Genomic DNA, 17,541 nt, shown 5'->3' on the forward strand with positions numbered 1-17,541 from the left:
TTTTTCTTTCTTTTCAGTTGCGGTTGCGGGAGACACTGCTGGCACTCTTTTTTTATTCGAGTTCAGGATTTATCACTAATTTTCCTATTTTTTTTCTTTTCATATTCTGTGTGCGTCCATAAGAAGTGAGTACTGTATTTTGTTTGTTCAATTTATCACGTGTGGTGTTTCTGTGTTTTATCACCTGTCTCACTTCAATATCATATACGTCATTATTCACACTGTTTATTCATACCATACTGTTTTATTCATTACTATTTCAGATGTTTAAAATTTCATATTTGTTTACATACTTTTCTTATTGTCTTTGCAGTTACCACACACACCCACACACATATAAAACTACTGTTCCATTTCTTGAATAAACGATTCAGAAGAACAGAGAGTGGTCACCATCATATTCATTGTTCTCACCGGACAAACTGTGGAGGTGTACAGCCAGACAATCCTTCATTTTAACAGAGGTCTCAAAGTTTGGGGGTTATAAGCCAGAACCTCTTTTATACACCTCTAACACCAACTGCCCAGTTTGAACACTCATCTGGATGTCAGCCATTAAAACATGACATCATCCATCCATCCATCCATCCATCCATCCATCCATCCATCCATCCATCCATCCACTTATCCTGGATAAGTAGTGGGAAATGGATCGACCAGATGGGCTACATAGTCATGGAACATCTTTGACTACCTTAGCGACCTCTGCCAGAGATGTAAGTGAGGCAGACATTGGGCTGTTCGGACAATGTGGCTGTTTTCCACAAGCCACATGCTAATCTATTAAACAACAGACTGATAACCTCTTATAAATGATATATAGTGTTGTATAAACGATGAACATATGCTAATATATGATATGCATCCCATGCTTCAATCCCCCTGATTTTCCCTCCACATGTCGACATGATGTTTAAAATCTGCCCGTCCACTTTATTATTTGAGAACGTGTTTTTCAAATCACATAGTTATTCCACATATTTGTCAGTTTAATCTAAACAGAGAGCAAAAGAGACGTGCAGACACACACACACACACACACACACACACACACACACACACAGAGGCAAGACTAAAACAACTTATGGAGTGAAATGTGTCTTTTGCCAGTTGTGAACATGCCTACTGAGATTAGAGCTGAAGTCTGGCCACCCACAGTACACAAATAAGAGGGAGACAATTGTGAGGTAGGAGGCTAAGCTTCCCTAAAATTATGTCCCTCCTTTCAAAGATTAAAAAATAAGATATGTCTACGCTGACAGTTTAGTGGTTGTGAAGTTTGTAGGTTACAAACGTGGTGAGAGAAACCCATGCAGCTAAATGAAGTCAGAGAGAATCAAAGCGTGCGGCTGGCAGTCTCTTTGTCTGTGGTTGTATTCAGCTATTGTTCTATTCATGAGGTCATGTTGAAAATCAATGAGCAGGATTGCTTTATGGCAGTGTTGGATTTACAGGATTATAGGGAGGAGTATACTGATTATTGGACTTTAACTTGCATTGTGCTCACAATTTTTTATCCCTTCACATGATTGGTAGCAGTCTCACCTGGCTCCACTGACATCTACTCCCACCATCAGCTGTCCATTCAGTGACAGCAGTTCGTCTCTCAGTTTGATCGCCCCGCACCGGGCTGCTGGGCTCTTCTTCCTCACCTCCGTCACCCAGATGCACCCAACATCCATGATGGGGCCCTGGTCCCTCCTCCTCCTCGGGCCTCCCTTTTTTCTTCTGTCAGGATCCCCAAAAATCGGGATGTTCCCAAAGCTGAGGCCAAATTCAGCTGTATCCCCTTCATCCTTACTCAGGGAAACAGCATGGACCTCGACGTCTAACCCCTCCCTGCAGGAGGACGTGCTGGCTGATGGAGCTGTGTCACCCTCCATGAAGTTGAACTTAATGTACTCCACCAACTTCTGAATGGCAGCCAGACACAGGGACATGTCCTCCACATTAACACTGTTAACACTGCTGCTACTGCACATACTGTCCCCTTCTCCATTCTGATAGGAGTCCACATGCTGGAGGAAGTAAAGAAGAAGAAGAAGTAGAAGAAGAGTGACCAATCAGTGAATAAATTTGGATGAATCTGTTTGAACATTTTGAAACATGGCATGGTTTTTCATTGTTTTATTTTTACCAGAAAATCACTAGTTTCTTCATTTCACAACATTTATATTTGGGTCTTATGCTTGCTGTGCACACAGAACACATTTCTCCATTGTCCCATCTGCCAGAGCAGACGTTGCTTAAGTGCTATTTTTTCTTCCAAACCTGTTAGTTTGTCTCTAAATACTTCCTGATTTCTCTCTTCTGTCTGTGGCTCTCAGTTGTTGTAATCAGTGAACCCTAAACTATCACATACAAATGTGCAGCACAGCAGACTTCTTCGTCTTGGCAGTGTTGAGGGGGTGGAGAGACAGGAAGTCCAAGGAAGATCATATTATTAGCAGTGTCACACCATCCGGCTTTATATAACCCTGATGATTTGCTGTCCTGTTAGTGATTGAGAGAGTAATCACTACGTCACCAATCTTCCACCACCACTTACTTCTCCGGCACAGAAAATGTAGACTTGTTTGTACTTTGACTGGGTTCTTAAAGTATGCTGAGCATGCAGTGGTCTAAAAGCACTGCACCCACATCAGCAGTGATGGGCAGTAAGGACTGGTGTGATGTGAGACTTTAAAGTCTTGAATGGTCAGACTCTATACAGTGATCTGCTACGCCCCTAAAGACCTGATCACTGCTTTAGATACTCACTGATGGTTCCTGAATCTCAATTTGTCCTGAAAATAAATATTTTGATTTATTTTATCTTCCTTTCTTCTTCTTGTTTTCTAATGTTTCAGATTGCATTTATTTTTTTGTTCTTATTTTAAAGCACATTATAACTTTGTTTTTAGATCAAGTTCTGATGATGATGATACTATATTCTGTCTCCACATAACTACTGTGTATCCAAAGTGACTGCAGCTTGAGCCCTTTCAAGTCAATAGAAGATGAGTGTTGGAAACATTTTTTTTGTATTCATTTAATTTTACCCATCTCTAGATATACAGAATTTCAATACACAAAACTACTGACCAGATGATGCACGTCCTTTTATGAAACTGTCCTTATTGATATTGCATTACATGTGCTAGTTGTCCAGCCTACGTGACCTGCTTTCAGACAGAGTTTGTTCACAGGTCACTTTTCCATAAATAGATATCACAGACAATGAAACTTCCTGTTTATATTTCTGAAACACGCCCCGGCACACTCAGGCATGGGGCCATCACCAGGCTTTATTTCTTCAGCTGAGAATATTGATATGATTTGATACAGCAGTGATCGAAAAAGAACTTTAAATTAATAAATAAAATAAAACTGTTGGATAGAGTAATGCATGGTAATGCATCATATTTTACTTGTTGATCATGTGTTATGCATGTAAAATCTGAATGTGCAGTAAACATTTTTCTCAACACCTTTTCTAAAGCCTGCTAGTTGCCTCCTCCTCTCTCTTGATCATTGTCTTTGCTTTCTCAAGGATTAAAAGCAGGAATTTTCTTAGCAATAAGTGAATGGTGCAGATGTTTGGCTCATCTGACATTCTAACATCATAATAAATCTGTAGCTGTAATGGACTGCTTTTAGTCAGGGCCCTAGGCAATGTCCTACCTTGCCTAAGGGTAAAGTCTGAATAAATCTGAACGATCTGAAAGTACAGTCAACATTAAACATCCGCTTTTTTCATTACAAAGGGTCACAGTCCAAGTCACGGTATAGTTAAACCAACTGTGAGTATCATCAGGGCTGATGGATATTTAGGGAGACACATGGGGGTGGGGGTGAAGGGGAGGGTGTACCTTGTAGCCAGAGCTGTCCTGATTCAGGTTGTGGTCCTGTCGTGATCTTGTGGTCTGAGCCGCGTTCCAGTCCTCCAGTAGTGGAAGGATGCTGAGGGCGTTGTCCTGAGTGATGGGCATCCTGGCATCCTGGGCCTATTGGGGGTCTCTCACCAATGGCCACTTTGATGCTTCCAAGAGTTAGCACATGCACAGGAACCAGCATGGGCCGACAGCCCAAAATCCATCTCTGAAAGAGGGGGGCTGTGGAGAAAGTGGAGATTTTCAGATGAATTCAGGTGGAAAAAATCTGATTAGTGGCAGCATATGTCAGCTGTGGTGTCTGCAGCATCAGGCCAAGACCTAATAAATGAGTATTAGATAAAAAGGTTTTTTATTTACCTTTTTATCTAATACTTTTACATTCATGCCAACATTTTCTACAACATTTTTTACTAGTTGTTTCCAATTTAGATTCCTCCCAGCCTGGATATAAACTGAAGCCATATAAAAGTAAACCATTCAAAATGAACCAAGAGACCTTGGAGTTACAGTTTTCTGATGCACCATCTGGGTGGGATTTATGTACCATGGGCTTTCAATCCCAAGAGCCTAAAAGCAGAATGTTATTATGCTTGTTGGACAAAGTTAAAGACGGTTAAGTAAATGGTCGGTAACACTTTATAATCATACTTAAACTTTTGTGATCCACTGCTGGCGTTGGCAAGTTTTTATTCAGCTTTGCTTACCCTTGTTCAGAACAGTTGTACAGTTACAATATGTTGGGAAGTTGAAATAAATGTCAATGCAATATGTTCTATATCCCTTTGTGCTGTGTCTCTCCTTGGTCTGTTAAGATAACTTAAACTTTTGTGAGTCTCGAGGCATTGCCAGCCTTTGAATCTCATTCATAAATGCTTTATAAGGCATAGATAGAGCCCACTTTAGATGAGCACAATATACTTCATTAACGAGTAGTAAGTGTTTTGTACCTGCCTGAATTCATGAATTCCTGCATTGATAACTGTTTATAGGTCATCCATTGGAAATGGAATTGCAAATATCCTCGTGCATTTGTAAAAAAATAAACACCAAATTCAACACAGTGCTTTTCTTTAGTAACACTGTTAATACATACCTCATGCTGTATTGGAGGCAGTATTACCCTCAGTCTAGTTCAGTTGGGAGGTCAAATCCTGTGAATGGATGTCTCTCCCTGGTTTCAGAATGGTCTTAAATACTTTACTGATAACACATTTGCATCCTTCAACAAGTTGGCTAACCACTTTCATAGCAAAGCCTCTTTTAGATATTTGCAGGTTGCAGGAAATGTTTCTGAATTAGCTTGATTTCAGCTGTTCTTGATACTTTACTTGCTCTACATCCATTGTTTACACTCTGTATGACATATCAAGATTTGAGCCATCCTCCTTGAGTGTAAATCTAACATGGTATATCCAGTAATAAATAAAATCTAGAACATGATTCTGAGATTATGGAGTTTGATTTGTATACTGTTGCTCCTACATATTTTTTCAGTTGAAACTTCTTTAAGACAAATCAAATAAAACATTTAAATAATAATTGAGCCCAGCCAAAAATGAATGAATAAATGACTTTAGCAGTTGGCCATTAAAGAAAGTTTTACAGTATATTGTTTTTAGAGAAACAGTCAGTGTTGCAGAAGAGGACATCCAATGGGAGTATGTATACTTTATTTATACTTATTATTGAAACCTTCTGTGATAACTGTATGTGTACATCACACTTGTTTAGATAATTTATATAGCAGTTTAAATGTTGAAGTGAGACACATTGAAAACAGTTCCTAAAGTTACATGAAAAACTGTTAATCAGTAAAACTAATCTCCCTCAGGACGGTGGATTCCTGCCAACCCAACCCTGATGTCTCCATGTAAAGCACCGGAGAACAGAGGCTACACGAGAATTTCATATCTCACAAAAGTGTTGCTTTGAGCCCCCAATAAGCTACAAAAAGTAGATGTATGATTACATTTTATATCACCAACTATTTCTGCATGCAAAACAGTCAAATCTAACAGAATCAAGAGAAAATTCAAAAACCCGGACCATATTTTAAGTTCACTACTGGCATCATGGGGAAAGTTAACTACAGATAGTTATCGTATGGATCATTGTGATGACAAATAAAATCATGCAGTGAAACACGCTAAACCAGCATAGTCCATCAGGGGCCCCATTCACAATGAAGGTCTTCTATGTGAAGTGAGGAATCTGGTTGACCCTTCATCTACACACTTAACTACAGACAGAGAGCTGAGTGCTGCCACATCTGTGGCAGATATAGACAAAAATGCAGGCTACCACGAGACCACACTTTAATGACTATGCAGAGCTTGGGCTTCAAATAAACTGTTGGGCTTTGTGGTACCATCTGTCTCTACTATTCCTGTACACTCCAACCGAAGGCAAACAGGGCCTGCCCTGTTCTGGCCTGAGCTGAACCGTGGGCTGGAGTAGGAGGAGGTGTAGATTTACGAGGACGTAGTGGAGGTGAGGCTGAGTAAGATCTCAAGAGGACGAAGACTTCAATAAGCAAAGACAGTTACACGCCCATAATAGGTGATTAAAGGGAGGAAGAGCTTTTCTGCAAAACATGCACAAGTTTTAAAGGGCAACTCCTGACGTCCACTTTACTCATCATGCTTAGAGAGCATCAGCCTGTGTGTCTCTGCAGCAGCTTTGAAAAGTCAGATAAAATAACTCTGATGATGTCATCTGGTGATGCCAATGAGTGGCATTATGGGAGATGTAGGAGCCAGTGTTTTTGGAGCAACATTATGTAGGATATGGCAAAGGAGAAAATGGGCGGCTGTACAGATGTATCTGTTATGAGCAACATGACATTACTCAATCATGTCATGATCAAAAAATAGCAATTTGACAACTTTGCAACAGCCAACCATCAAGCAACAACACAGGACACAGCAGCCACCTGATACTCACTCCAACAGCAAGAAGCCCAGCTCAGCCTTTTATTTTGCAAAGCCCTCGTCAACGAATAAAAGCCAGTCCAAGATTTACTGTTGTCCTCTTAGCCTCTGCCATGTCCACAGAGGCCACTGAGCCTGGTTACACTGCATGCTTGCTGGGCTCCAGTTCTGGCACAACATAGCATTCCCCACTGACTCCTCCTCGCCCCAGGCCTGAAAACCTCTTCCTCACGGCCTTCCAAAACAGCTTTTCTAGCGGTGTAAACACAGAAACTTCCCCAGTGCTCTAAGCTCCCCACTACAGGCAGCATGGACTGAGCTAGATTGCGTAGCAGGTTCTTTACTTTAGCAACAAGTAAAGCTTTCTGTCCATCAAGAAACTCTCACAGAGAGTTTATGTGGAGCAGCCAGAGGACATCAGAGGGAAAACCAGGAAGCATTTTCTCCATAAAATATGATCCAGTTTCACCAACTTTGATTGAACTAGTGCCATAAAGCGTTCCGCACTTCCCCTGATCTGGAGTTCAAAGAACAACAAGCATGACAAGCGCCATTCACACCATTCCAAATCAGTGTAGCACCAAAATTTTGTCATTTTTTCTACAGCTAAAATAAAATGGTAATGATGAGGATAGAGCGAGATGGAGAATGATATGCCACAAATGTCCTTTTGTGGTTCATAGTCAATACCTTGCTGTTGCCTTACTGTTCATAATTCTGTCATCTCAACATCTCGACTGCATGAAAAGAGGAAATCTTGTCGTACACACACAAAGCTTTTAGTAAACACAAGGGACTATAAAAGATAAACTGCTATTAACTACTGCCAATATGTTTTCTCTCTCATAATAATAAATCTGTGCTGTGTATAACAGCTCCACTATGGGGTGGAAATCCTGATGCGGATGTGTTGGGTGTATTCCATTTTTGTTTGTATTTGGCTAATTCAATGGCCTGCTTCCAAAGAACAAGTGAGAGCTCAGCGGCAGACTCTGATTCAGAAGCAGTACACACACACACACACACACACACACACACACACACTGAGCCGAAAAACAAGCGAGAGGAAAAACAGCTGGAGAGCCAGAATATTTTCAACCAAACCAGCGTTTGTGGAAAGACTAACCAAGACGGGTTTGGTGAGTTTTTTTTTTTTTCTGTCCGTCTGAATGGAGAGTGTTTTTGTATTATCTTTCAGAAAATTTAAGTTAAATATTCATTTTCTTTTTTCAGTTTATTTCTCCCTTCACCTTCATTCCAAAATCAGAGGTATCAGAGAGAGTCGGGGAAAGAAAGGAAGTCAATATGCAGATGACACTAAACTTACACTTACACTAATTAATAATGCCAAAAACAGAATCCGCCAACACTAATGCAAACTGTATGTTGTCTCTTGCAGAATCACGATTCCAAACTGAAGCTGAAGCACTTGCAAACCCTACCTGCTGCTCGAGAGGAGTGAGGAGTCAGCACAATGCAGGATAAAACAGAGCAGTCAAAAAAACAGACATTTCAAAAATTGTGAAATAACACAACCAGAACGAGTCTTTGAGCACACATAAACGTGAGAAAAAATATTAAGCCAGCCAGTAGTATGTGAGATAAAATGTGGAAAGATATACACACAAAATACATTAGCTACATTAGCTTTCATTTCAAGAAGTCTCAGCACAGGACTGTCAAGTAGGTATTACAGTTTTTCTCCATTGGTTTGGCTCATTTCTTGAAGCAGAAATTACATTCTCAAAACAACATGGACAAACCTCCAAACCACTTGGCAATTGTTCACAACAGAATTGTATTTCTCATTGATTTTATCACATTGCAAATGTCTTAGTACATCTTTGAAAATGATTAAGTACAGTTAGCCTACATTTAGCACAATTTCCAGCATCATTTCATTCTATAAGCATAATGCAAAATAGTCTGTTCAATTGTCAAAATGAGTCAACATAATCATACCAACATAATACCATATACTGTATTTATTTACAACACTGTAGGCTACATATAATTTTCCTTGTTTTTGTTTATGTGTTTATACATTTTCTTTTTACTCTGATATGGAGGACACTTTATGTGTGTGAATAAAAATGCGCCCCCCCCCCCCCCCCCCCCCCCCCCCCCCCCCCCCGAGGCGAACACTTTCTCGTGCGCCCTAACGGCAGCCTGTGCGCCCCTGGATGCGCCGTGCGCCCCTGGATGCGTGCGCCCCCATCGGTCTGTCCGACGCCCCCCTCTGCCTTGTCAACACCCCGCTCCCGGGGCGCCCGCTCCGCTAACTTAATGAGCGGTATCGAAATTTGCCGAGGTTTTTTGCTTTTTCGGGCGTTCGTGCGCCCCCCACGGAGAATGCGCCCTGGGCGGCCGCCCACATTGCCCATAGCTAGGACCGGCCCTGCCTTAGAGGCTACTCGTACCCTAAAATCCTGTTTTTTTACTTTTATTTTTTCAGTTTTATACACAATTGTATTCTGTTCCATTGTGAATGAAGGGCTGGGCTAAGACTGAGAGGTGGACAGGGATATGGTCCTCTCCCATACTGACAAAACAACGCAACATTTTGACTTGCAGTGCTCACACAATGCCAAAGGGACGATGCATTTTGGAGCTACTGAATGTTTATATGAGAAAGAAATTTAGTTTTGACACATGAGTGAACTGTTTTGGGAGAGATATGTGCTTTTGCAAGTGAGCTATAGTGTTAGTGTGCTGAACTGTAAGACTGTTTTGCCAAATGATCTTAGAGTTTTGAGAATGTAATTTCTGTTTCGAGAAATGAGCCAAACAAATGGAGAAAAACTGTAACAGTATAATACAGAGTACGGCAGGCCGACACAGCCGAAGCAGAAGCACATACCTCCCCAGCCTCGAGACCTGCTTTAGCTGTACATACATTTTAAATGTTTTTGAATATGTGTTCATATATCAGGCTCTGTCAGGGAGATTTATGGGCTCTGAAACAGTCCACGTCAAGCTTGCCTAAACTTGCAGCATCACATAAGCAGAGCCACACTGCCAAATTACAAACACATATTGATGCAATGAATGTTAAAAAAAAAAAAAAATCACGCCAACACCTGGCGATACCAGGAAGACAGACAGAGACAGAAACGGATCAATAGATAGATAAACATGGAGTAACTGTGAGCGCTCGTAGTCCATTAAGATGAGTCATGCATGTGTTTGTGTTAGGTGATGGATAGTTGTTAAGGTGGCTGACAAAACTGTTATTGTTGTAACCAAACTCATGAACAGCCGGAGGATTACGTTGTTTTGGCAGGTTAGGTGCATTCTCTGGATTGCAATAGAGATTTACACAAAGCCTGGGAAAAACCAGGATGAATGCAGCCAGATTTATGATCTGACGAACAGAGATGTATATTTGTGGCTGCGTGAACGTATTGCATCTGGAGTAACGCACTAAAATGACTGAGTGCGTGAAAAATGAGGCCATCAGTCAGACAGAGAGAGGAGAGAGAGAAAGACAGAAATAGAATTAGTTCATCAACTGTTGACACACATCAGTTAAATAACAACAGTATTAACATGACATTTCCAGTAATGACCTAAATCCCTCTAAATGGAGCCCTCCCCCTCTGCACATTAATCTCTGGATCACTGCTTGTAACAGCATTAAAGACCTACAGACCTACACTCTCTGGAGGGGGGGGGGGGGGAGTACCTCAGTGGCAGCATTAGGGACTTGGCCTGGAAACTGGATTCCATCACACATCATAGTACAAAGTGTGGACCTCCTTGACCCTTCAGCAAGTCACTTCCAGCATCATTCAACAGTATTAGGGCCTATGTGCTGCAGCCTTTATTCACTGATGAACTGTGACTTACACTGTACATTTACTGTTAGTTTGACAACGTCACCGCTCACAGCTTCCTCTGCTGCGCTCACGTTCACCATCACTCTGTGCCACTCGCTGCCTCACGCTCAAACACACTCACTACAAACAGAAAAAGGAACTAGACCACTCTTATAACAGAGGGCATGAAGATGATGGTGCGCTCGATACGGCTGCACTTCGTCAATTCACCACAGTGTGGTTTTTCAGAGCTATTTAAAAGTGAATAAAAACTTTGGTCGTCACAGTAGTGGGGTATTTAAAAGCAGCGTTGTGTGTGATGTCCTGTGCTGTACTGATGATTCCCTCTGACCAATCAGTTGCCTGCAATATTTTCACATCACAGGCTCAATTTGCTTGGAACCTCGACTGAGGTGACAGGAGAAAAGTACCAGGTACTTTCCACAATGGAAAAACCGAGCGAGTGAAGTAGAATCAAGTTGTACCACACGGCGGAAAGTTGGATGTGGCATCATGGCGCACCTCTTCATATTCACTATCCATGGGCTTCAACGGGTTTCCTTGCATCAGTGCTTTACTGATGATTGAAAACATTTCTCTACCTTACACTTTGACAACAGAGATTAGTTCCCCGTTCTTTGTTCCATGTTTCAGGCTGACCTACATGTCTCATCCCACCCCTCCTCCTCTACCCTGCTCTTCATCTAGGCACCATATGGCCAAAGATTAGAAAAAGCCCCATTTCAGTACATCCTAAATGCCACATTGTTACAGGATAAAGGAGGAAATTACACTAATGTGGTCCACTATAGTACGGACACTTCAATCAGCTGGTGACACTGACTATCAAAGCGTTTTTTGGAACCAACTTAAATCCACTAGGATTGTCTCTTTTTTATGACAAACACTGTAATTATTGCCATGAATAGCTAAACAGTTCCTTTTTGTGATTTTGTGTTATTCTACAACAGTTTTAGTACACAAGTTTACTTTTTAAATGTGATCAGTAGGTAAATACTATACTGTAATATTCAGTAATCACTCTTCCTAGCTAATGTGGATCAATAATGGTATTTTCAAATTGTTACCTTGCATGAGGTATGAAAAGACTTATAAGGGGTCTGAGCATTGGTGGTATCCATTCCAGTCACATGTTCCCCAGTTTAGTTGCTACTTTTTCTTAATTTATTGGACAAAATCAATTTAAAACTGTAGCTGGTTTACTGTTAGGATTGAAAAGGGGCGGAAAGTACATTTCCAAAAAAAATTCCATGGGAAATTAAGCTGGGGAATTTTGGTAAATATTCAAATTCTGAAATTCCATGGGAATTGTGGAAATTTATGGGAATTTATGGGAAACTATAAACTGGGGATAATTTAAACAAACTGAATCATATCCAAACATAAATCTAAACAGTTTGTTTTGTCATAAGCAGACATGCAAAATAAACAATTAAAAAACATTTCAACAGATTTATTTGTAAGTAGAACTTTATCAAGTCTGAATTATTTTTAAGTTCATGGGTTCAAATGTGTGTCTTCAATAGTCTCTGTGTGGTCTGGGCTCTAAAGTGTGGTCCAGGTACAGAAATCACCTGTGCAGGTAGGGGGCGTGGCCTCAATAGCCCTGCAGTAAGCAGTGTGCTATGTGCATGTGACTGAAGAATAGATAGATAGATAGATAGATAGATAGATAGATAGATAGATAGATAGATAGATAGATAGATAGATAGATAGATAGATAGATAAGTCTACATGAAGTCTGGTTGTTTTAGACAAGATTATGCAAATATATTTAAGTTTCCTGTTGAGGGCCATTTATTACCATAAATTCCAATTAATTCCCATGGAAAGTTTCCAACGTGGAAAATTCCCAGAACATTGCAATCCTATTCCCTGTAGTGTTGGAACCTCTACATTAACACAATGAACACATATTTTTTCCAAATAAAGAAGAAAAATAAAGACCATTGCTACTCATCATAATTAATTAAAGTTATTAAAAATAACATGAATATTCAGGGGGAGGAGCAAATGCCCCAAAACACAGCCAAAGACCACATCATCTACACAGGTCACACTAATCTGCCTGGATCACAGTGACTGTCAGTGATCAGGCAGGTAAAAACACACAGTAAATTCAGTCTGACTTTAAAGTTGGACAGCATTTTCCTCTCGTCTCTTTTACAGTTTGTAACTTTGTCATAAACCGTGTGCCACAGGACATGGTTTGTTTGGGGCTGAAATTGATGGAGGGCTCTGAGGCTGGACAGGGGCACTGGAACATGCCAGGGATTAGAGATATTTATTGTTTCAGGCAGTGTTGAGCAGCTGTCAGCAGTTTATGTGAGCGATGTGCAGTGGGAGCAGATTCTGTCTTGAACTGGTGTGGTGAATTTTCACCCCACTCTATTCACACAAATACAACCACACCAGCCTTTTTGTAGTGCATCTTGTAGCCATAAACAGACCATATTCCCAGGCAGTGTGTGTGTCTATGAAAAAGAGAGATTCAGGTGTTTCCCTAAGGCCCTCTTTTTTCGCTCCTGAATGCGTTCATCAGGTGGAGTCACACAGCTTGAGGAACAAAACAAGTTAAATCAAGTTCAAATTAAAACAATATCACCCTGAGCCTCCTCCTCATTTATGTCACCCTGGGGTGAATCTGTGTGCATTTGTGCTCAGGAGTAGGACAGAATTGGCAATGTGGCAATGCAGTAATTACAGAATGTAGTCATAGTCACAGATAATCTGTTCAGACATGACACTACCCTTAAAGCTCAGTATACTTGTAAAAACTTGCATTTTGACAGTAAGCTAGAGGCAACCAGTGTCCCTCCCTCCAAGCCCGACTGCACACACGTCAGGTTTAAAGGTATAATACGTAACATTTACATCTTAAAATCACCTATGTTAAAGATTTTGTTGAGCTGTGTACTTCCCAAACAAACATGATTTTATTCAAGGTAACTGATACTGTCTGAAAGAGCTAAATTTGGTTATTTTACAATGGTTCATCTATTCAATTCAATTCTACATTTATTTCTGTTGTTGTCAGCAGTATAATGCTTAGGATGCTAATGCTATAAGTATTCCACAAGTGTCAGCCTACGTGGTTGTGAAGTGAAGCCAATGTGAAAGTCCCAATAAGTGCAGTTCCTCAAACGTCCACTTGAGGCTGGCTCCAGAAGTGAGTCAGTCTCCATAAGTCCCCATGTTCAAATGTCCAACTTCACAGCAGAAATAAACATGTTACTGTTTAAACATGTTGTACCTGGTAAAAAAAAAAACAGTTTTGGTCTCTATAGCTAAATTCCCCGTTCATGACAACTGTACTGAGGGTGAATTTATATACAACTTACCTGTTCAAATTATATTAAGGCTTAAAGTTATGAATAATAAAGGGTTGGTTGCTATGACTGACAGGTGGGTACCATTACAGGCAGCTTGTTGGAGCCCCTGGGCAGCCATTGGACTTCAGAATGTATTTTTGCATAAAATATTGTGATTACTGTGTCCAGTCTTTTTCACTGGAAACATTTCAAGAAGGGATATCTTAATGGCCAGCAAGAACAGGAGGGTGATTACAGTAAGAACAACCTGTTTCAATGTTTATATCATTATATTATTATATTATTATATGTATGACATTTGATTGTTATTTTGAGACAGGCATTTATTCTGTAAGCCCACACTAGCACACCCCAAGTCACCCAGGCCTGTCCTGGTCCTGACAGCCAAACGTTTTCAGTAGAACCCAACTTGAAGCTGATGTTTTAATATCCCAACTCTCCTCCCACCGATTCTGTTTCTCACTCACTCACTCACTCACTCTCTCTCACACACACACACACACACACACACACACACACACACACACATAAAACCTCAGGGTAGACCAACCAAAGCCTGAAAACACACTGAATGCAGTAACAGACTTGTGCTGTCCAATCAAAAAGACTTTGACTGTAAAGGGTCACTCACAGTGATGAACCCACAGAGAATTTCAAACTGCTTTTTAGCCATTTTTAGTTCATAGTTTTGGTTTTCTGGCTGCAAACTCTGCTCTCGTTAACCTTCGAGACAGCTGTTTTCAGGGGAAACGTTTTAAAAAACTAGATATGCCCAGATCAATCCACTGCTAATAGTTATTGGACAATATTGTGTGAAAATATGTGACTGGGATGATGCACGTTGTATTTGTTTACCAGTGGATTTTGACTTCTCTAACATAGCGACTGCACAGACACATGTATGCTGCTCCAACATACAGCAGGCTGCCTTCCAGCCAAGATGGCAGTGAATCATTTTCTATCATGTCAACCTTTAGTGGATCATAACATCTCAGGTATGGGATTCATCTCCAGATGCTCCAATTCAAGTAGAAACCAAATGTTTTTATTCATGACAATTTTTTTGCACCATGACAGCGGTCAGGTAAGCAATGTTTTCAGCCTGCCAGTCGTTACGACCTGTCAAAAGCCATTCACTAGGATCAGTTTACAGCCATACTGGATTAAATGTACACTTACTGGACTATTTAGTGTTCAGTAAGTCGAGGAATAAAGGTGTGGAAGATGACAGAGATGAAGAAATGGTTAAGCAGTTTAATTAGAATGACAATTCATTACAATTTCACTGCTAATACTGTTAAACCAGCAGCTGATTGGTGGAGACCAAAACAGAGCTAATCTAGCCAAAGTTTCCTGACAGCAGAACAGGAAGGAAACAGCATTGTTTTTATTTATTTCATTGATTTGAATCTGACTATAGTGAAAGGTAGACTTAACTGGACACTAGGGGCCTTGATCAATCATTACAGATTCATAATTGCAAATAAATAATGAGGGATGTGTGTGATTTAAGCACATTCAGGTTCAGTAATGGGCATTATACACATGGAATCACGTTTGTTACAGAAAACACTTCAAAGCACTGACTTATAGAGGTGGAGAATGGAAATAATTTGACCAGAAATGACAAAAAAAAGCCATAGCAGAAGCCAGGTGTCAGGTGGCGTCCTGTTTATGTTAAACTTCTGTTAAACGTTCTGTCACTTTTGTCTGGTTCCTGGATGATCTGTGCAGCCCGTGCAGGGCAGCCTGGAGATGTAAAAGCTATCACATTATTTCACAGTGAAGTCATTTTGAAGCAGTGGCCAAAAGAGCATGAGAAAAACACTGACAGGAGTTACACAGAGACCACAGAAGCTGGACCAGTCCAGAAGAAAATTCATCTCATCTGTGTGATGACAGTGACAGAAGGAAAGAAGCCTGACAGACAGATCACAACAAAGTCACTGTGAAAAACCAAATGATTGATCTGATGTGCTCACTGCTTTACATGTCTGTCAGAACTGTGCATCATGACTTCATTTCGTTGATATATATTATGTAAAAACAAACAAACAATGGCAGCACAGTGTGTGTGTGTGTGTGTGTGTGTGTGTGTGTGTTACTGCTGCCTTTCTGGTTTTTGCTTTTATTAATCTAGTTACAGCATAAGTGTAATTTTTAGGTGAAGGTGTTTCTCTTGTAAATCTCGGGGCTTACCAGCCACAGAGGTGGTTTGTTTGGCAGTTGGCCTTTTTTAAATGAAGCAAGATGTGGTCAAGAGGAGAATATTCCAGCCTGACGCGACAGATTCAACACAACTTGATGTGGTTAAACCAGCTTTTTGAAGAGTTTCAGTCCAGATGAATTCAGATGTGTCAAATGTGTGGAAGCAGCGGTTCTAACGCTGACTCCAGATCAGACCCCCGTGTTTTTTTTGTTTTGTTTTTTTGTCTTTTGCGTCGTGACTAACTATCTTGCATCTTTATCCATTTCTGTCTCCCTGTGAAAACAACTCACTCTGAACACACACTGATGGGAAAACAGTCTGCTTCACGAGTTAAGTCAGTTATTCCAATCTGCTCCGACTGTATGAAAGAGTCAGATCAACAGGCCCGCATTAAAATATAAAGTGCCGTAGTTACCTTTAGGTTACATGGTCATGTAGTTCGAGAGCTCCCAAATCCAGCTCAACACGTCAGAATAGTCCATATTTTTTTTCGAAAGTTCATTGAAGAGTGATGTAAATTGGTCCTCCAAAAAAAAAAAAAAAAAAAAAAAATCACACTTCACAATTAATAAAAGCGCCCTAACGGTGAAATCCGTGAAGAATAAAGTAGAGCAAACCCTCAGCTGGGAGAAAAAAAAGTAGCTTCAGACTTATAAGGTGTCTATTCAACAGAACTCCACTGCAGGAAAAAGTCTGAGAAGCAAAAATGTAGTTGAATTGCAGCCACTAATGTTTTCTCCACAGGTACGGTTGGTTGATACGCTTTTCGGACTTGAGGAGCTTTCATTCGGCTGCTCGCTGTCTGCAGGCTGCAGGCGGAGTCTAACTGCCCACACTTTGTTGAGGCGGCTGTTTTTGCCCTGAACTCCGCCTCCCAGGCATCACTTCCTCCCACAATGTATGTATGCCGCCTGCCTTCTGGAAAGGACTAATCAGACCCCCCCCTCCCGTCAACAGCGATGTGGCATCACGTGACCACATGAAAGCCTGTAGCATTAACATATTAAGATAAAATAATCCTTTAGTATTACTCAAGCTTGGGTTGTAATGACAGCAGAAATACACAGCATCACCATATAATACAAACAACTCCAAATATATATATATACACATTTGGACTACTAAGACAGTTTGTCATTATGTATGTAAAACCTGGCTTTATTATTTGAAACTGGTCTTTTTTATTGGCTTTTATTGTCTTAAAGAAATACTATGCATGTTTATGCATGTATGCATGCATGTATGCATACATATACATACATATACATACACATTGGCAAGTGTGTTGTGTGATGCAGCAGACTAAACCCTGTGATAGATGTTTCTGAGTTATTTTATCTCATCTTTCTTAAAGAT

General features: G+C 40.5%; 1 protein-coding gene across 1 annotated transcript; it reads right to left on the reverse strand.

Annotated features, from left to right (window-relative positions):
• Positions 1 to 1,280: 1,280 nt before the first annotated feature.
• Positions 1,281 to 17,101, reverse strand: pdzd2 (PDZ domain containing 2). The gene is made up of 3 exons (XM_027278035.1): positions 16,601 to 17,101; positions 3,852 to 4,094; positions 1,281 to 2,018 (listed from the first exon to the last, which is right to left on the reverse strand). The coding sequence occupies exons 2-3, from the start codon at positions 3,969 to 3,971 to the stop codon at positions 1,542 to 1,544; spliced, it is 597 nt and encodes a 198-aa protein (XP_027133836.1). The 5' UTR covers positions 3,972 to 4,094; positions 16,601 to 17,101; the 3' UTR covers positions 1,281 to 1,541.
• Between the last annotated feature and the right edge of the window lie 440 nt (positions 17,102 to 17,541).

This window comes from Larimichthys crocea, chromosome III (assembly GCF_000972845.2).
Source record: "Larimichthys crocea isolate SSNF chromosome III, L_crocea_2.0, whole genome shotgun sequence".
Lineage (NCBI taxonomy): Eukaryota > Metazoa > Chordata > Actinopteri > Sciaenidae > Larimichthys > Larimichthys crocea.